General features: G+C 39.6%; 1 protein-coding gene and 1 long non-coding RNA gene across 3 annotated transcripts in view; both read left to right on the forward strand.

Annotated features, from left to right (window-relative positions):
• Positions 1-5,068: 5,068 nt before the first annotated feature.
• On the forward strand, positions 5,069-15,997 carry LOC309711065 (catalase). Its single transcript, XM_082541071.1, has 13 exons — positions 5,069-5,283; positions 6,183-6,354; positions 7,692-7,802; positions 9,765-9,895; positions 10,217-10,321; positions 10,529-10,654; positions 10,739-10,930; positions 11,117-11,269; positions 11,357-11,495; positions 11,975-12,105; positions 12,509-12,616; positions 12,840-12,923; positions 14,773-15,997. Exons 1-13 carry the CDS (start codon positions 5,218-5,220, stop codon positions 14,836-14,838), a joined length of 1,584 nt encoding a protein of 527 aa, XP_082397197.1. The 5' UTR covers positions 5,069-5,217; the 3' UTR covers positions 14,839-15,997.
• A 3,302-nt stretch (positions 15,998-19,299) lies between these two features.
• LOC309711678 overlaps positions 19,300-20,516 on the forward strand; it is a 1,289-nt gene continuing 72 nt past the window's right edge. Inside the window, exons 1-3 of one of the 2 annotated variants that reach the window (XR_014278064.1) lie at positions 19,300-19,377; positions 19,670-19,820; positions 20,473-20,516. The exon at positions 20,473-20,516 is cut by the window's right edge and continues 72 nt beyond it. This is a non-coding gene — a long non-coding RNA (uncharacterized lncRNA). Of the gene's footprint in view, positions 19,426-19,669; positions 19,821-20,472 lie in introns of both variants that reach the window. The other variant, XR_014278065.1, reaches the window with a different exon arrangement.

The raw sequence follows: 20,516 nt of genomic DNA on the forward strand, positions 1-20,516 counted from the left end.
AAGGGCCTGCAAAGAGACTTTGTCATTCACCAATGCATTCGTGTAAAATAGGCTGTCTGCCTCATCAAGTCTTACTATATTCTGGGAAAGTACAACAGTACCAGGTGGGGCACACTTCAGGCTTTCTTTGTATACAGTCTGTATGTCATCACTGGGATTGAGGGTTTCACACTCTTCGCTCACACTGTCCCCTCTCAAGTGCAAGCACCCTAGTTTCCCTGGGGATTATTTTGCTGGGTAATGGGCTCAGCTGCTCTGGGGCAGTCTTTCCTCTGATGCCCAACCTCCAGGCAACCTAGACATCTCCTCTCTCTCATGCAGTGAGTGCGCGTGGAATGTGAGCTATTGCCACAAACCTGGCACGAAGGGAACCTGGCTGAGGCTAGAGGCTGTGGTCTAATTACGGGGTGGACAGGCTGGTTGGAGCGCTCTAACACCCTCTCCAGCATACTGAGCACGCGGTCTAGAGCACTTGGGTCTGAAGCGGCAGCTCCAGCAGCCTTACCCGGGCTGTCCTGGGAACATTTTACTGTACCTACTTGGGCATGGTTCAGTTCAAACTCAGGCGACTCGCTTGTGGTTGTCGCAGTGGCCACGAGGAGGGGATGGGGTCTGGCAGAGCCCAGGCTCTTCTTTTTTGCATGACACTCTCTTTGGTGTTCATCAATGGCTTCCTGAACCTCCATTACTGTCCATTTACTGATGGCCTTACATTTGAAAACACAGGCCAGGCTGGGATCAGGACAATTTCTGATAAACATCATGGCTATATCTGCCTCCATGTTCTCCATTTTGCCTCCCTGACGCTGTAAATGCTTGTCAGCTGCCTCAGCAGCGATATTAAGCCTCACCCAATAGTCTACTGGGGTCTCTTTTGCAACTGCTTGGGTGGCATAGAAGTCAGCCAGTGGTTGACAGGAGCCAGGACTATCACTAAAATAACGCCTGAGTATGGCATAGATGGTCTCAGGGTTGGTCACTACACCAGAACATGAGTTACTTTTCAAACCCACCTTAACAATGTTTTTAGCTCTGCCAAGGAGGTGGTTTAAGACTTCATCCACCTGCACGGCTCTAGACAACCCTCTCTTCTCTAAGTACACTTCCATCATGTCTATCCACTCATGAACAGAGTACTTATCCGCATCATCACCTCTGTACATAGGTGGGTCTTTGATATCTTGTCGGACCACTAAGTTCACTTTGGAGAGGTCGAGAGTGGTGTCAGGGCTCTTAACTTTGGGGGACTCGGCTGGAGCTGTCTGGTTTGGACCAAGTGGGACTTGACTGGATAGTAGCCGGCTAGCGATTGATTCACCTATCTGGGTTCCCAATTCACCAATGAGCTCACGTAGCTCTTTGTGTGTGCTGTCGTCGCTCAAAGCAGGGGTTGAGGACTGGTGCTCATGAGCTTTATTTCGAATAATGTCATCTGACTTTGCTGGCTCATCACGCGACATTATAGACCTGTCTCTCATTTCATCTGCCCCAGACAGTCTCCAACCTCTCCCAGCGACTGGCGTGAAAAGGTTAAAGGAGTCTTGGCCCCTACCAGCCATGTTGCTTACAAGAGGTTAGCAATAACTACAAAGGGGATCAGAAACAAAAGGAATACAAAAACACCTATCACTCAGAAAAATACAACACAAATAAACACGGCTCAGTTAGACTCTAACAGGTGTAACTGGGAGAAATGCCTACTAACAGAACACTGGAAATTTTTTTGCTGACCCACAGAATAATTTTACTTATATTACAGGTGTCGGAAGTGTTCAGCTCAACCTCAGCGATCGGCAGCGGCTGATCAGATGCATCCGGGTCACGGCACCACTTTTATGTAGCAGATGTGAAATGGTCGACTGCGTTGTGACAACAGACACAGACTGGCTGGAAACAGGGTTTATTCCTATAAAACAGAGTGCAGCAGCAAAATCAGTGTCACACAGTGGCAGCAGGCTTCTCCTCACCCAGTGTGGAGTCCGTACAGCTCTGGCTAGGAAACCCCACACCCGCAATGTGGCCGCAGGTGGCGTTACACTGATTAATGTCCCACTTCAACAATAACACACGGAACCTTAGTTCCACAAAAATAAAGTTCACACAATAAAAAAGTATAACCTATGTACAATACAGTTTTGAGAATATTCACAATTCGTACATTATATCTCAGCTACACCTACAATTAAACACATTCACTTACCAAAGTGAAATCGGGGGCATCTGCTGTGGCAAATGGGTGCAAGCCTTTGACCACAAACTTAGACACTGCTGGGTGACATTCGTCTATTCTGGCCTGAAAGGAGACGCTACCGGTAGACTGCAGCGAGAACTGCCAGCATCTGAGCCAGCCAGACTCTGTCTCTCTCATCATGGTTATCTAAATGCAACGCACAGTAATAGCAGGTTTTGTAATAAGGTAAATTGCGCTAACATAATATGCAATGCTAATTGATTAGTTACCTGCGGTATTAACGGGAGAGGACGTGGAAACGCTACCGCTGCTGCTGGGTTGAGCTTCACTAGTCCGGAGCGGATCAAAAACACGACATTCGTTGAAAGCAATCGCGTGTTTTTTGAGCAAATGCTTTTGCATATTCGTAGTGTTTCCTCCCTTTGATGAAATCTCTACTTTGCAAGTATTGCACGTTGCCCTGTTGTCATCCTTTCTCATAAAGTGTAACCAAACTTTTGAGCATTTGTGCCGCTCAGGCGCCGTGTTTCCTACTGGGTAAAAGACGCTACTCAACGTGATGACGTCATTCGGGGCGACTGGAATCGATAAGGGAATCGTTTTTAAAAGTGGCAAACGATTCCAAGGAATTGAAACAGTGGGAACCGGTTCTCAACAAGAACCGGTTTTCGATACCCATCCCTAAACTCATTACAGACATAATAATTTTTATGAATTATTATGTCTATTTTTATGCTTAAGGACAACAGATGGAAATTAGCCCTTGGCTATAATCTGGTATGTTTACATTCATGTAATTTTTTTTTTACATTTATGTTCATTAACATGCACTGTCCTAAATAAATAAATAAATAAATAAATAAATAAATAAATAATTAAAACCCAAACTAGACCCAGAACATGAGAACTAGAAACAAAACACTGGAAATGAGAACTACAACACAGAGAAACTAGAAAGGTGGAACAGCTAACACTGAAAGCAGTAACACAGGGAGACTTACACACATGCTAAGAGAACTACAAAGGGGGAAGTGACTACAGTCACTAAGAACTAAAGAAAACTTAAACTATGAATGACAATAATCAAATAATATAATTACAGAGTCAGAAAGAGCAATACTGAGTCGCAGACCCAGTACAGTGATATTAAATCCCTCACAGTACAGCATTGTAACCTGTTTATCCATCAGAAAACTGCAGAGGATTTTCATGCAGCCTTTAAATAGCATAGTTAGTCTACCTCAGTTTGATTTGCAGCAGATTTCACAATATGAAAAAACATAATGTCACATGTACAAACCAAATATCTAACTTAAAAACATCAGGACTCACATGTAAGTTTTAATGAGCAGTCCTTACCTTTAACTCTAACCTCTCTTCTTCCTCTCCTGCCCTGTCTTTCTGTCCTGTTTTGCACAACAAAACATGACCTGTCCTTTCATTAATTGCACAAGTGGTGGTGGTAATTAGCCACTAGATAACTGGGTAAAGAGGTCATGTGTCTGTAGCATTGTCCACCATTTTAGGGAACAAATTTTGTTTTAAAGTGAGTAACAGGGCTTTTCCCTGCCTTTATAGGGGGCTTATATTTCACTAAAAACTATCTATATGCATATCCACATAATTATGGATTACGATATTCAAAAAAGACACTTTGTTTTAAAGAAAATACATTTAAAAACAGATCGTATTAGATTTATATTTCAAATATGACAAAAACATATTCTAGCAAATTATAGCCAAATTATTCTGTTACATTTTTTGTATTGTTGCATTCTTACCCGACCAGAACAACCCCTGTCTTTTGCCTTACTAATATTTCAGTGTCACTTTATTTTCCACATTTTTTTTCAATGTTGCCTTATGGTTCCGAGCACTGTCATCAATCTTTACATTTTATGATTATCTCATAACACTTGTTTAATCAGCTACCATCTCTCCTATGGACTTTTTAATGTCTACAGCCTCAGATCAACATAACCCTGCTCCCCAGCTCTATCAGCAGCTGGAGCAGCAGCAATTCATTCACAGCATTGTACCCTATCAGGTAAACATAGGCTACGTTTTGCATTGTCCCCACCTGATGACAGTGATACAGTATGACTCGATTCCACATTGGATTCTTGATGAACGTGGGTTGTTGTTATTCTGTCTGGTTCTATGTGCCCCTTTCTAACTTTTAGCACCCGCCCCTTCAAACATCTCTGCAAAACCCTGTTATGGACTGTCGTTAAAAAAAAGGGGAAGCTACAGCGTGGAACATGGCCCTGCTCTAGCTTTGCTTGTTTGTTTCAGATCTGTTACGTATATTTCTTAAAATGGCAAATATATATTATTCTATGTGTGACTAAAATATGTGTTTAAGATTTGTAAATCATTGCAATAATTTCTTAACTGAGGTTGTGAGATGCTAAAAGCAAAAGTACTAACATGTAAACTACAATGAAAGTACAATAAACAGTACAGTGCAAGTGAACATTTCAATAATTTTGACATTAATTCAAAGATCAGAAATTGGGTTTTCTTTCTTTTCTTTTTTTTTTTGCCATTTTCCACCTTTTTCTTCTACTCTTTTACAATTTAGTTATGCTGCAATATAATAATAATAATAATAATAATAATAATAATAATAAGGAAATATGCTGTTCGGTGATTTGCTTGCGTTAACGGTAAACATTAAGGCGTGTCCTCAGATAAGGTATCTATTTTATGCATGCTATTTTGTTTTTGTCTTACAAATAAAGGACGGCATTTTCAGTTTAAAAGTGAATATTTAGTGAGTAGGTTAGAAAGATAAAGGTTTTTCACACTTAAACATTGCATAAAGATTTATGTACGATCAGCAGCCTGTTTTTGGTTTGGTGCTTTCTCTTCAGTCTCGTAAGTGGGTCAGGAGCAGGCGCAGGGGGGCGGAGCAACGTCGGGCACTGTCCAGGAAGAAATTCTGGCGTAGGTATAAAACGATAGCAGTGTTTTGTGCGCAACATATTCTGCACAGTGTGTGGTCTAAGCACCGAATTGTGAAGATGGCTGACGACAGAGATAAAGCTACTGACCAAATGAAGACATGGAAGGCGAATCGAGGTTCTCAGGTCTGTATATGCATTGGGTTATATCAAGTGATTTTACTCCGCGGTGGCTACCACAGTTGGAAATGGGTGAAAGGTCGTCCAGGGGTAACAGGCTAACTAAGAGCTAGCTTGTAGCTCATGTCCTGTAGTCTCTACATTAATGTTTTTAGTGTAGTTTTAGTCTTAAGTATTTATCATACAGTCGTATTTAGTCCTTTATACTTTTTCACAGCCGTGAAAGAGACTTTAACCATGAAGATAAGAAGTGGGTCCAGGGTTATTTGTTTGAACTTCAACCCTCCTATCTATATATAACTAGGGCATATTAGAGTAAATTGCCGTTGTAAAGTAACCAAGTTCATGTCGCAGAATTGTTTTTATTCGTGCTGTTTTGAGCATGTTTGAGAGTCACGTAAAGACAAAAAGCATGCCGTCATAGCAGCTTCAAGTTTCAGCGTTATTGTTATGATAGTACACCTGCGAAACTGCACCATTGTATACACGTGTCACTTTTTTATGCTTAACGCAGTCTGCCTTTTTTAACTGCTTTTGCAACTTTGTCAATATCTTTGTTAGTTTCATAGATACTTTCTTTCAAAAGTGCCAGTTTTAAGGGCGTTCATTTAGACAATGAGTTATTATAACAGTTTAAGGCTCATGCAGGAGTAATGTCAAACACTGAAGATGATTTCATTGATTAATATGTTAAGCCACTTAGTATTTTGCACTGATTTTGTTTCTTCATTATAACCATAAGGTTAAAATTGCATTAAAGAAAGACCAGCTGTATTGCATTAGTCTTTGTTATAGTCTTATATCAAGATATATTTAATGCTTTCTGTTTTTGTGGGGTTTTTTTTTTTTTTTTTTTTTTTTGTCGTTGTTTTTTGTTTTTTTTATTATTATCCATCTGTTATCAGAAACCAGATGTGCTGACCACAGGCGGTGGCCATCCAGTGGGAGACAAATTGAACTTGCAGACTGCAGGACCAAGAGGGCCGCTGCTGGTTCAAGATGTTGTCTTCACAGATGAGATGGCCCACTTTGACCGTGAGCGAATCCCAGAGAGAGTGGTCCATGCCAAAGGGGCAGGTAAGGCATTGTGCTGTAGTCATGATGCTCTTTTTTTTTTTTTTTTTTTTTTTTTTTTTTATATCCGATTTGCTGTCCCTTTGTTATAGCAGTGCAAAAGTGCACACAAACTACTGCTGATCGTGTGTAAGAAAAGGTTAAAAAAATTGTTATTTATATTCGCTGACTAACAGGCTAACAAAAACGCTTTGCGTTCTTAAAGGAATATTTGTAATTAAGTAAAGAAAGCCAAACGTAAAAATTGTTGCCATTCAGGTCAATAGGATGGCTAGACATTTTATGCCAACACTTAGGGCTAAGCAGTATGGCCAGAAGTAGTGTCCCACTATATTTATTTCATTTCGAGCCCCTCAATGGTTCTCGCACACAGTTTTGGTAAGTAACACTCTTTTAAGTCTTCCTGCTGGCAGTAAAAAAATTAAAGGCTTCAATTAATTTATTCATTATCTATGGTCAACATCATTCAAAAATGTTTGTGTAATTTCTGACATCATTGTTTTTGTAGCAGTTATGACTGCTGCCATGCTTTTTGTTACACAATATTATTAGTCTTGTGCCTTTTGGTTGTTTCCACCTACATCCACAAATACAATGCTAAAATGACTCACCGTGGGATTAGCTCTATATTTATAAAGTCTTCAGACATGAATCATTTCTTAGTTCTAATGCCTGAAGTAGTAGGCAAATCATAGCTTGAGATCTAGACATCGACAATGCATTATTCAAAATGATAAAGTTTAATGGATAGGACAACTTTTCAATTTGTTGGTGACAACACTTTGTACACTGTGCAGTGTATTCTCAACACTGGCCATTTAACATGCACTAGAATGCCACAGATGCAGAGTTACTAAGGTACATATTCAGCACCTGGCACCAACGACTCCCAGTGTTTAAAAGGTCTTAACAGCAGGCATGTGGTGCACTTATGTCTGAGATCAAGCATTGGTCTGATCCTTAACATTGGAAAGTGTTCAAATTTATGTGCAAATTTAGTCAAGAATTGTATTCTGGTGCAGGCAGATAGCTACAAATGACTGCATTAAATTACAAAGTTAAAACAAGACAACCAAAAAAATAAGTATAAAAGGAAATGTGGATCCTTCTTATTTGTGGATTAACTCCGAACAATTGTTAATCTTTACAGGCTTTACAGATCAGGGCTTCAGACTTTGGACAGACATTGAACAAGTTATTTGTTGGCCTACTTTCAAGAGTCTTAGATTTGTTCCCATGATAAATGCAGTAAAAACTAGAACTCAAAATTTGTGAAGCTTATATTAGCAGACATGTCTTTTAAAATTTGTATTTATTTTCATTTTTTCTCCATTATTCAGGGGCGTTTGGCTACTTTGAGGTCACTCATGACATCACTCGCTACTGCAAAGCCAAAGTGTTTGAGCATGTCGGCAAGACTACACCAATTGCTGTCCGCTTCTCCACTGTGGGTAAGAACGACCATAAAGGATTTCATGGGTTCGCCTTGTTAATGGTTACAGATTTGCTTATTGGGGGGTGGTTGTTGTTGTTGATGACGACACAGTTTTGGTGTGATTGTTTGGACTATAGACCCTGTGCACGAGAAAATGCTAACTTCCTGGTTTGAGACCGGATGTGGGGTTGTACATTTCCGGTAGCTTTACTTTGCGGTCAATTGCTACTGCGAAGATATACTCCACAATCATGTCCAAAACTCGAAAACGGAAAGATCGCGTTAAGTTACAAAGAGCAGAAGGTGGGAACACTCACCACTGTTGTGTCATAAAAAATCTAATGATCAATTTTGACGTTTAAAGCGTTTAGATGATCAGTTGTTTACATCACTCAACACAAGCAGAACTGCATTACTGCAGAAGACACATCGTCCACATTCAGAAGCACATCTCTGTATAGTGACGGGTCTTATGATTTAAACAGGCAAATGTTCAGCATTCAAACTACAGGTGAAGAATAGTCAAACCAGATGTTTCCCTGTTATGTTGATATCAGCTAGTCAAGTACACACCTACACAGCATGTTAACAAACCGTGAAAAAAGCCACACAAAAAATGAATGATTGCTGGTAAGGGTTTCTATACATTAGTATTTACGAAGGGTATGTTGTGACTTACCTTCAAAATTACAGCGGTCCCTCGCTATAACGCGGTTCACCTTTCACCTCGCTGTTTCGCAGATTTTTTTAGTGCAAGTTTGCATGCTTTTTTTTTTTTTTTTTTTTTTTTTTAAACATCACATTGTGTCCTGCGTCCTGATCGCTGCAGACGATCTCCTCCGTGACGTCTCTCCTGTACAGTACAGAATCGCTGCATTGATTGCTAGCAGTGTGACTCTGAAATGCAGTACTGTATGTCCACGAAACGTTTTGCACCGTCAAAAAATAAAATTGGCTACTTGATTTCACCTGTCGCTGGTTATTTTTAGAATATAACACCCGCGACAAACGAAGGACCGCTGTTTACAGATACTGAGAAATATAAAATTTGAATCCCTTTTCTCTTTTTGCTCTGAGGCGCGGGGGAAAAAATATCAACAAGTCGATGAACATCCATTACCGATATATTGGCTAAATGCCCAAGACATCTATAGAAATGTAAATCGCCGCTTGATTCATTCATTTGCTTAACTTGTTTTGGACCGTAAACAAGGTGCGAATAGGACACTGGAAACAAAGCTCCCCACAGGAGTTTCTGCACCGGAAGTAGCATATGCTAACATGCACATAGTCTATTGCTTTTAACATCTGTAGTGGCACCTCTGGACTGCACTGAGCAGCTGCTACGTCACAAACCCATTCAGCCTCTTCCCATCTTCCTTTAGCATATTTCATTTTTTTTTTTTTTAAATAATAATAATAATTTGCATTTATTATTTTGAATTTTGCATAGGATGGAATTTGCCTCAGAACTTGGACTTGACTTAAAAACATCCTGTTTATTTTTTATATTTCAACTGACAGGAATATATATAAGAAAATTACCCCCTCAATTATATGAAGCCTTAATCTTCTCACAGCATGTTCATGTCTGCTGAAGACAGATAACAAGCTCGTGAAAATATGGGGAGAAAATGCATGCGTGCTAAACAGTTTTGAAATGCTGTCATAGGAGAATATGGACAATTAAAACATTGAGTGTTTCATGCTTGTATGAGTCATAAACCATCCCTTGAAAATGGAAATGTGAGTAAAAGTGAGTATTTGGTAAAGGATTGATACCTATAAGCAGGCTGGCCCTGTGTTGGCAAGTGGTGCTCTTAACATCTCAACTTGGGTGACATTAGAAAGGACATTAACAGTGAACTTTCAGTCGATTTGTATGCTGGACATTGTCTTTTAGACTAAGTTAGTGGATAATGATACAAATTCATGATTTGTCTGTAAAATATCAATTGAACTTTTTTTATTTTCCCAGCTGGAGAGTCTGGGTCTGCAGACACTGTGCGCGACCCTCGAGGTTTTGCTGTCAAGTTTTACACTGAAGATGGCAACTGGGACCTGACGGGCAACAATACCCCAATTTTCTTCATCAGGGATGCCATGCTGGTGAGTGGGTGTAGGGACGCATGTGTCTGGGCAGACCGTAATGTTACAGGTTTTTATAATTTTGTGTCAGAGTTGCAGTATTACAGCAGTACATTTTTTTTCTAACATGGAAATAGTTAAGTGTGGCTGCTTTTTCAGTTTTGTGTCTTTTTTTATTTTTTAACATTAAATATCTAACCCGAGGGCGTATGAAATAAACCAAGCTTGTTATTCCTAATGTAAGATATTTAAGACCAGAGACACATTCCTCACAACACTTGTGCTAATATCAGTCAAGTGTACATTGTCTTATATTAATGTCCCATCTTTAATCTCGTGCAGTTCCCATCCTTCATCCATTCCCAGAAGCGCAATCCCCAAACCCACATGAAAGACCCTGACATGGTGTGGGACTTCTGGAGTTTGAGGCCTGAGAGTCTGCATCAGGTAGATGCTGCTGAGCCTGATACTGAAAAGTCTAGTATATTATGTCATGTCAGCTGAGGTGTTTCTAAAATACACATTTAGGATAAAGAATATTTTCAAGTAAGTAAGTCTTTCTGTGCACTGTTGCTCGCTGTCTTTATACTTGTAGTCATTATTGACAGAAACTCTTGTAGTTGTTTTCATGGTCTCGTCTTGTCTCCTGTGCAGGTGTCTTTCTTGTTCAGCGATCGAGGTTTGCCTGATGGCCACCGTCACATGAATGGCTACGGCTCTCACACCTTCAAACTGGTCAATGCCGATGGTGAACGTGTCTACTGCAAATTCCACTATAAGGTCTGCCTGAGGTCAGCTTTATTAGCTGTTATGTTGTGTGTTCTGCCATCTCTGACTTCATTTTTTTTAAATAAATTTTTTTAGACGGATCAAGGAATAAAGAATTTGACGGTGGAAGAGGCAGACCGCCTGGCAGCCACCAACCCAGATTATGGAATTGCAGACCTGTTCAATGCTATTGCTAATGGAAACTACCCATCCTGGACCTTTTACATCCAGGTCATGACCTTTGAGCAGGCTGAGAAGTTCCGGTTCAACCCGTTTGATCTTACAAAGGTACCGCAGTTCTGCACAACAGACAACATCTGAGTTATAAAGTAATACGTGACATAAATGTGCAGTGACTTGGTAACTTGTTTTCCAAAAACGTCCATATTATCACAGGTTGTCTCTAAATAATGACGTGCTCATTTGAAAATCACAGATGACTTTTGTGATTTGTAAATTTTATTCGCGGTGCAGGTTTGGTCACATAAAGAATACCCACTGATCCCTGTGGGCAAACTGGTTCTGAACAGGAACCCAGTCAACTACTTTGCAGAGGTGGAGCAGGCGGCCTTTGACCCAAGCAACATGCCACCAGGCATCGAGCCCAGCCCTGACAAGATGCTGCAGGTGACATTATGGCAGATTTGACAAGCTGGGGGGAATGAAGAAAAGCTAGGTTGGTATTGAGCTCTGTCCTCCATGTTCTTTGTCTAGGGTCGCCTCTTCTCCTACCCAGACACGCATCGTCACCGGCTGGGAGCAAACTACCTGCAGATCCCTGTCAACTGCCCCTTCAGGGCTCGTGTGGCCAACTACCAGCGTGATGGTCCGATGTGCATGCATGACAACCAAGGTGAGACGTGATCAGGTCTGGTACCTGTGGCTCAGAAATGAATCTTGAGTAATCCTGGAATTTTAATCCAGGTAGTGTTACAGTTTATTTATACTGAGTTCTTAACCGTTATTTTTAACTGTTATTATACACGGGACACATACACAAGTGCATATCACCTTTGAAGCAGACGATCAGTGATGGTGTTTTAAAAAATCTTAGTCATCCAAAAACACCCTTATTATATAAAATAATTAGAAATAATTTTATAACATGGACCTTACATGCATAACCACAGTCATCTACATTGTGCACAAAATGTAAAAACTAGCGATAAAACATTTTATCGCTACATTTCATGCATTGTACAGTGGTAGATGTGTGAATAACGTATGTCATCACTATAGTCACTGATTATGGTTTTCCACAAACATCTGGTCTTTGTTAATTTTTTCTTTCTTTCCTTCACTGCCTCACCAGTGTTTTTGTTTGACCACCAGGTGGCGCTCCAAACTACTACCCTAACAGCTTCAGTGCCCCAGAGACTCAGCCTCAGTTTATGGAGTCCAAGTTCCAAGTGTCTGCAGATGTTGCTCGTTACAACAGCTCAGATGAAGACAATGTCACACAGGTAATGATGATTTAACAGGATCTGTAGGCGTGTGACACAGAGTGTCTGAGGCCCAGGCAATTTCAGATTTGATAATATTAAAAAGCTGCATAAATCTGTATTTAATATGAACAGTGGATCGAATGATAAGATGAAATTGTTGCTCATTTTTTAAAGGGTAATGGAAATATGTAGATTTAGTTTTAGTGGCTTTTTCTTCCTGTTACTGCACTCGTTTGGTTTCTTCGGCCTCATCTTGGAAGGAACACAACTGTAGCTAAGGCCACTTCTTATTAGTAACAAACGGTAGCTGTATGTTATAAGATGTTGTTTAAGAACTTGGAAATCCAGTTAAGGACTGAGTCAAAATCTGTTTCTGATTAGTTCCTTTTTCCTCTGGAGAATAAACCTGTTTTTTTTGCAGGTTCGCACCTTCTACACTCAGGTCCTGAATGAGGAGGAGCGACAGAGACTTTGCCAGAACATGGCAGGGTCCCTGAAAGGAGCCCAGCTCTTCATCCAGAAACGCATGGTGAGTCCAAGCACTACAGTCTCTCACTTTGCTGTCGCTCATAGTTTGCTTTTTGGAATGTGAGGTTTCAGGAAAGATGTTGTGCTTATTGGTAAATGTAATCTATTTACAGTATGTAATCTGTTTATTTTTTTTCATGGGGAGACGAAGAAGATGTGTGTTTTGTTTGTTGAAGAACCTGCTATCCTCCAGGACTGTAATGTTTTTCTTGGGTATCTTGCAGGTCGAGAATTTGAAGGCTGCCCATCCAGACTATGGAAACAGAGTTGAGACTCTTCTCAAGAAGTACAATGCGGAGGCAAAGAAGGTAAACGGGCCTTGTCTAGTTGTGTGTAGGGCTGAACGATATATCGCATTTGCGATAATATCGCGACATGATCAAGTGCAATTTTCTAACTGCAAAGGCTGCGATTATACTCTGGACATGTCCAAATTCATGGGCTGCATCCTCCTGAGGCCGCATTTGTAGACCGATTACGTCACAGCGACGCGCCGAAGGCTGTCCAAATTACTACCATATCCCAGAATTCATAGCGCGGCCCAGCCAAACTCCAGTTTCCAACAATGGCGGCCGCTACTAAGTTTTAAAATTACTCATACTAATCTTTCTGGGTCACAAAATAAACTTTTAACATATTTTCAGGCGAGAAAGTAGTTGTGTAAACATCAAATATCTGCTCGGTTTATCAAGATATCCCATATTTGCAAAAGTGCTTCGACGTTTTCAGAGGCGTCTGCTACCCACCAGCTCGACAGCTAGCCGGGAGCTCGAGGGTTACTGATGCGGCCGAGAACGGCACAACTCCCGGCACGTCATTTTCAGATCACCGCGGAGTTTCGCTGCTCGGGTTAAACGTAATATATAAGTCACTTAGACAACCTAAAAATGTTATTGTTGGGCTTTTTTCAGTGTTTTGTTTGTTCGTGAGTAAATCGGTTTGGCTGAGATTAAAGTTATTAGATTAGATAAAATAAAACTTTATTAATCCCCCGGGTGGGTTCCTCCTTGGTTTTCACACAGCTGACTAAACGTCAAACAGAAAACTTATTAAACAGAAGTATGAGACAGTCGAGAATTTACACCAGTGTCTGGTTATATTTTAGATAGCAAGAAGCAGACGGCCGAGTTTATTAAACTCCACCGAGACAGCGGTGACGCTAATCAGAACTAGACCGTCCAATTTCACGCCTTTAAACTTTAAAGGCGTGTTTGTGTGTGTGTTTATACAATTGCTATTATGTTTGCACTTTATGTGTAATGTTACTGACTGCAGAGATCAGTAAGATGTGTGTATTTTTTATTTATTAGTTTTATTTATTTAATATTATTTTTTAATTGAATGACTGTCTAGTAGTTCACAAATGTCGAAAAACTGAGTGTGGTAAAGCCACTGATTTTTTTTATGTATATTTCTGCAATCTGCACATTGTACTGACTTTCATTTTAATGTTTACACCAGGGTTCCTTGTCAGCACTTTATGCTCAGATGTTTGTAAGCTAAAAATAAACTATTGTGTATGTTCAAATATACTGTTGTGATTGAAGAAGTTAAATAAAAATGTCAGTCATCAATTCATGCATCACCTCATGTCATCATAACAGAGGTCTGTCTTCCAGGAAAGAACAGTTTAAAATTAATGTAATATAGTATTGGCCATACTATATGATGTATTGCTTGTCTTTGTTTAATAATACAGAAGACAAAGACCTTAAAAAATAATCGCATCGCAATCGCAATATTGGGGCAAAAAATCGCAATTAGATTATTTTCCATAATCGTTCAGCCCTAGTTGTGTGTTTATATACAGCATACATCCAGTGCAAGTTGTAATTTCATTCATTCATTAGCCACACTGGTTCACAGTTAAATATCTTTAGAGACTTTCCCAAAAGTCTTTTCTTTTTTTCTTTAGAAAGGAGCATTTAACAATCGATAAGACTTTCATTAGATGATACAGATAATCAAAGGATGTCTGACCTTAAAGTAAGAGGACATGGTATGAAACTGAGGTGTTAAATAAGAAGAAACGTGTGGATGGATTTTTATCTGGTGTCAAAGTACTTATAGTAGTACATTGTAATTACAGTAATATTCTGCCCATTAAAGTGTCTGACCTCATTTTTGAGTTTCTCTTCTTCAATTTGTGTTTTACAGGACGCTGCCTTGCATGTTTACAGCCGTCCAGGAGCCGCTGCCATCGCCGCGTCCTCTAAGATGTGATGCCTTAAATTTCAAGCGAGCAAATGCACTTGCGTCATAACTGACCACTACTGAAATGGAACAATATTAGATCCATCAGGAAAGGCTCAAAATAGAAGTAATCTAGCTTTTACTGTTGTGGCTAATTGGTTTTTGATTCAGTTTTTCCAAGCAATTTATTTCTCTAAATTGTCAGCACTGTGCATTGTGAGCTGCACCACAACCAGGTTGCAATAAAGTCACCATGATAATACCGCAGTTTTTTTTTTTTTTTTTTTTTAAGCTTTGAGTAGTAACTGTTTGCTTTGACCACCTGAGTTTAACAGGCACTTAAAAGCATTTCATTTCATTTTGATTTGATTGCATTAAGCTAATTAACCAAACCAGCCTCCAGTAATTCCTCACATTGTATGTACTACTAAGCTATGATGCTTGAAATTTTAAAAAAGCATTGCAAGTTTGAAAGAAATCTGCATTAAGGATGATACTTGGTATCTGCTTTAATGATGAGTCTCAATTTAAGCTGGTAAAACATCTGGATTTGTCATGAACCACAGGTTTGCTGCTTTGCCCCCCCCCCCCAGTATGAGCAATGATCCGTTGTGGGTTTGTCTGTTTGTTTGTCTTCTTTCCTCATGTTTGACTGAACCACTGGTCAGTGTTATCATTGTGGGTATGCGGTGATGAGCAAGTTAAAAGATGTAATGTTAACTAAAACAGTCGTTTGTGCCTTTTTTATATACAAAAACTACCACTAACATGGATTTAACCTTCATCCTTAACAACCCAGGTTTGTTTCTGTTTAGTGTGGGGTTTATTTGATTTTTGATGGTGTGGTGTTTTGTTTTGTTTGTTTTTGGGGGGGGGGGGCTGTAATTGCTTTACCCTAAAACTGTCTTTCTGCACGTTTTTAGATTGGGACATAAGAATTCTGACGTTCTTCAGTCAAGTGGGAAACTTGATAAAATAAATCTGACCTTTAAGAGTAATGCAACTTCAAGCATGTAATGATGAAAAGTAACTGTCTAAATTAAATCTCACTGTTCTGAATTGCTTGTGTGAACTTTCTGCTGATCTGAATGTGACTGATTTCTTTTATTAATGTCTGTACTGGAAAATATTTCTCATCTGTTCTGTGCCTATATTGAATGAATTTGTAATTAAAAGTTCATCCGTCTTCCTTTGTCTCCTGTACTTTTTCAAAGAAACGATCATGATTGCTTTTACGAAAACAATCCTCAACTTGTCTGGACGTAGCAGGTTTTCACTGGTTCCTTTATTTGCAGCATGTTTTAAAAGCAATAGAGGTTCTCTGCTCAAGCTGTACGTGTCATATCTGCAAGTTGTGGAAGAATGACACCTGGCTGTAAAGTTTCAGCGCAGGGGTGTGTCTGGAGGTAGGGCATGAGTTCACACAAATAGTATTATAATTTGTATGTTAAAATTTAGATTTTTTTTTTAATTTTTTTATTAAGAGGACTTTAAGGTTATAGTACAGTAATAATCAGAAAAGGGTAGCATGACAGTTGTTTACTTTGATTAAACAAACATTATGTAGCAGTTGGTAATTGATAAGGAGGTTAATTTTCAACCAGAAAGTCACTGGAGACCTTGATGGATTTAGGGGAAACTTTAATGAATTTTTAAAATGAAACTTATCCCTTTACCTCCCTTTTTGCCATAACATGGTGAAGTTGCAATAACCAGTCATTTTGAAAACAGTCCATGTACTCTGTAAGTCAAACCCTCACAAATATGACATCACTGTTTCCACCTCTGCAATCCAAAGGCACTGAGCCCAGCCCTGTCAAGACGCTGCAGGTAACACAATTATAAGTGTTCAAACTGTCTAGAAGTGAAGAATTGATCATATAAAAAGAACAGTCTAATCCCTTCCCCCATTATATTTTTTTCTCCCTGGGTAACAGGGCTGTATCTTCTATGGTCTTTGCCTATTTCAAATATGAGGGCACAGCTCTGGATTGTCTGCTGAGGAACAGAGCTGTACTTTTTGTGTTTAGATTGTGATTATGTGTAGCAGCTTTACTGAAGAATATGTCAATAATGACAGCACTGAAAGTTTTAATTATTTTTTTCTGCTGATAAGTTATTGGTAAGTGTTGGCCAGGGGATGGCGCCATTTGAACTGTACAAATGTGTGACACATGAACTTTTTCTTTGTAGTTTCAATGTTTTGAAAAGCTCAGGAGACTCATACATTTATGAACCCAAACCACAGTCACCTAGATTGTAGATGTACCAATGTATCCAAAACTTGAAAATCAGTCATACTTAATTAATATGAAAACACGAAGTGTAACTCCAAACTAATATCCTAACAGCTTCACTTTGGAGAGACCCAGCTTCAGTTTGTAGAGTCCCAGGTCAGAGTGTCTCCATATGTCACTTATTACAGCAACTCAGATGATTTCATGTCACATGGGTAATGATAATTTAACAGGCTTTAGAGCATAGGTGTCAAACTCTGGCCCGCGGGCCAAATTTGGCCCGAAGCCATACCAAATTACTATTAGAGCTGGCCTACTGGTATTATACAGCTAATATATATATATTGTTTAGTATTAAGCTTTGCTTGTTCCATATTCAGTTTTTCAGCAAAACTTGTTTGAGTCCATAAGAAAAGATTCATTCTTATATCTGGAGGAATATTTTTTTTTCAATAAATATAAATGTTAGCCCGCGACTTTGTTCCAGTTTTGAATTTTGGCCCACTGTGTATTTGAGTTTGACACCCCTGCTTTAGAGGCATGTGGCTGAGAGCTATAAAGTTTGAGAGTGTCCTAGGCTGAGGCTTTCGCAGGTTTAACTTGGCAGGTATTTTGATGTTGAGTCATTTTTACTGCGCACAGTACACCTGGAATGTGCATGAATGCACCAGAGCTTCCTTAGAAAAGCATGCAAACTGGAACCAACCCAGAACCCTTCTCATGTTCAGTTTCCATTGTTACAAATGCCACAAACCTCATGCTCTAAATACTCTGCAGATGTCAGTTGGAGCTGTGAAGCTAGTGCTGAGGTGGAGAACGTTGCCAAACACAAAAATCAATTCAATTCAATTTTATTTATATAGCGCCAAATCACAACAAAAGTCGCCTCAAGGCGCTTCATAGATACAGAGAAAAACCCAACAATCATATAACCTCTATGAGCAAGCACTTTGGCGACAGTGGGAAGGAAAAACTCCCTTTTAACAGGAAGAAACCTCCGGCAGAACCAGGCTCAGGGAGGGGCGGCCATCTGCTGCGACCGGTTGGGGTGAGAGAAGGAAGACAGGATAAAAGACATGCTGTGGAAGAGAGACAGAGATTAATAACAGATATGATTCAATGCAGAGAGGTCTATTAACACATAGTGAGCGCGAAAGGTGACTGGAAAGGAAAAACTCAATGCATCATGGGAATCCCCGGCAGCCTACGTCTATTGCAGCATAACTAAGGGAGGATTCAGGGTTACCTGGTCCAGCCCTAACTATATGCTTTAGCAAAAAGGAAAGTTTTAAGCCTAATCTTGAAAGTAGAGATAGTGTCTGTCTCCCGAATCCAAACTGGAAGCTGGTTCCACAGAAGAGGGGCCTGAAAACTGAAGGCTCTCCCTCCCATTCTACTTTTAAATACTCTAGGAACAACAAGTAGGCCTGCAGAGCGAGAGCGAAGTGCTCTAATAGGGTGATATGGTACTACAAGGTCATTAAGATAAGATGGGGCCTGATTATTTAAGACCTTGTATGTGAGGAGCAGGATTTTGAATTCAATTCTGGATTTAACAGGAAGCCAATGAAGGGAAGCCAAAACAGGAGAAATATGCTCTCTCCTTCTAGTCTGCTGCAGCATTTTGGATTAGCTGAAGGCTTTTCAGGGAGTTTTTTGGACATCCTGATAATAATGAATTGCAGTAGTCCAGCCTGGAAGTAATAAATGCATGAACTAGTTTTGCAGCGTCACTCTGAGACAGGATATTTCTAACTTTAGAGATGTTGTGCAAATGGAAGAAAGGAGTCTTACATATTTGTTTAACACAGTGGCTCCCACAGTGGTTTTTTTGCTGGGCCCCCCTTTGTTTTACAAGAAAAATGTTCATGCCCCCCCCCCCCCGTGGGCACACGCACAAGCACATCCTCCAACCACACACACCCATATTTTGCTCTATTGCAGTTTATTTCACACACACATGTATATGTATGTATACATTATATATATAAAAAAAAAATATATATATATATACATATATATATATATATATATATATATATATATATATATATATATATATATATATATATCAATCAGAAAAACATTTGGGCATGCTCCTCTTTTTACGCTCCTTCATACCCCTAAGATAATCTGTAATGATGCCAATACATACCTGTCTGGAACAAGCATAGTGACTGGCTTACAGGAAGGCCCGCATATATCTAACCTGTTTTTTTTTTTTGTTTTTAATGTGGGCGTTACAGGCTGCCTGAAGTGATAGCTGTTATTTTGTTAAAAACACCCACATGCAGTGCCACTGCTGAGCCCCCATCGACAAGTGAAAGTAAAGGTGAGTCTGTTTTAGTAGAGTTTGAGGAGAAGCAGAATGAACTTCAAAGTAAGAAAACAATTTAAAATGTATTTCTTTGTGTGTGTGTAGTGGTGTTATCTTACTTTTTCTTAAACTGTCTTTCGTCAAACTGTTTTTACATTGTCTAGATTCTAGGTTGTCTCAGGGGCGTCTTTGCACAGGCTGCGGTCTGAACTGGGGTCTTGAACGATGTGTGTGTGTGTGTGTGTGTATCTACATATTTATTATGTATGTATGTTGTTAAGACACTAACACAAAGGTTGTGTCACAGCATACTCACCAGATAATTTGCATTGAATGCAAATGCAAAACTTTGTTTCCCACCCACATTTCCGCTGCTGAGTCTCCTTTGGCTGTTAACTCCACTCGAATCCAGATTGCACATAAAGACTGAGTGGACTTGCACTGACTGATACGTGAAAGTGAGTGTAAGGTTTATATTGTTGATTGTCATTTATGCTTAGAGATATTTACTCATATATGCTTTGAGTTTTATAATCGATTGCATAATAATGGAGGTTTGATCCGTAGTAGTCTGTGGAGACTCTGTGTGCCTTCCAGAGCACTCTGGCATACACACACACCTTAAGGTCATGAAAGAGGTTGTATCTTCTCTTACTGATTTATGGTAGGAGGACACCTCTTTATCTGTATAAGAGCCCTTTGTTTAGATGGAGCGCTAGACTCCTGAATTTGAATTTTGTGGTTGTGGTGCTGTAGTGGTAAAGTTGGGGGTGGGGAGTGTGCTCCACCCTACTGGCATGCAGTATACTCATCCAGCAAGTCCAAACCTGTTCAACTGCTTCCTGTAAAAAGCTGGAGAGACATATTACCAGTATGTCTAAGCAGGCTTATGAAATGAGATTCTGCTCTCACAGTCGAGTCACCGACTGTGAGAGCAGAATCTCCTCAAAGACATATTTGCATTAGTTGCCAGTGTGTGTTCTATCCCAAAGCACTTTCTCATATTATATTATATTATATTAATATCACTGTAACTCCACTGCTGTCCCAAAAAAGAAATCATCAACAACAATAACTCTTTTGAACACCTTTATTCTCTCCAAACTGCAGTTGAGCTCACAACAATGACAACAACGAATCCTCCACGTTACCTT

This window comes from Aulonocara stuartgranti, assembly GCF_965226115.1.
Source record: "Aulonocara stuartgranti genome assembly, chromosome: 7".
Taxonomy (NCBI): Eukaryota; Metazoa; Chordata; class Actinopteri; order Cichliformes; family Cichlidae; genus Aulonocara; species Aulonocara stuartgranti.

Bases quoted from the DNA above. Each gene is read 5' to 3' on its own strand.
- LOC309711065 (XM_082541071.1), top strand. From the start codon at position 5,218: ATGGCTGACGACAGAGATAAAGCTACTGACCAAATGAAGACATGGAAG. The intron at 9,896-10,216 runs GTGAGTGGGTGT...AATCTCGTGCAG, and splicing joins TCATCAGGGATGCCATGCTG to TTCCCATCCTTCATCCATTC. The intron at 12,106-12,508 runs GTAATGATGATT...TTTTTTTTGCAG, and splicing joins ATGAAGACAATGTCACACAG to GTTCGCACCTTCTACACTCA.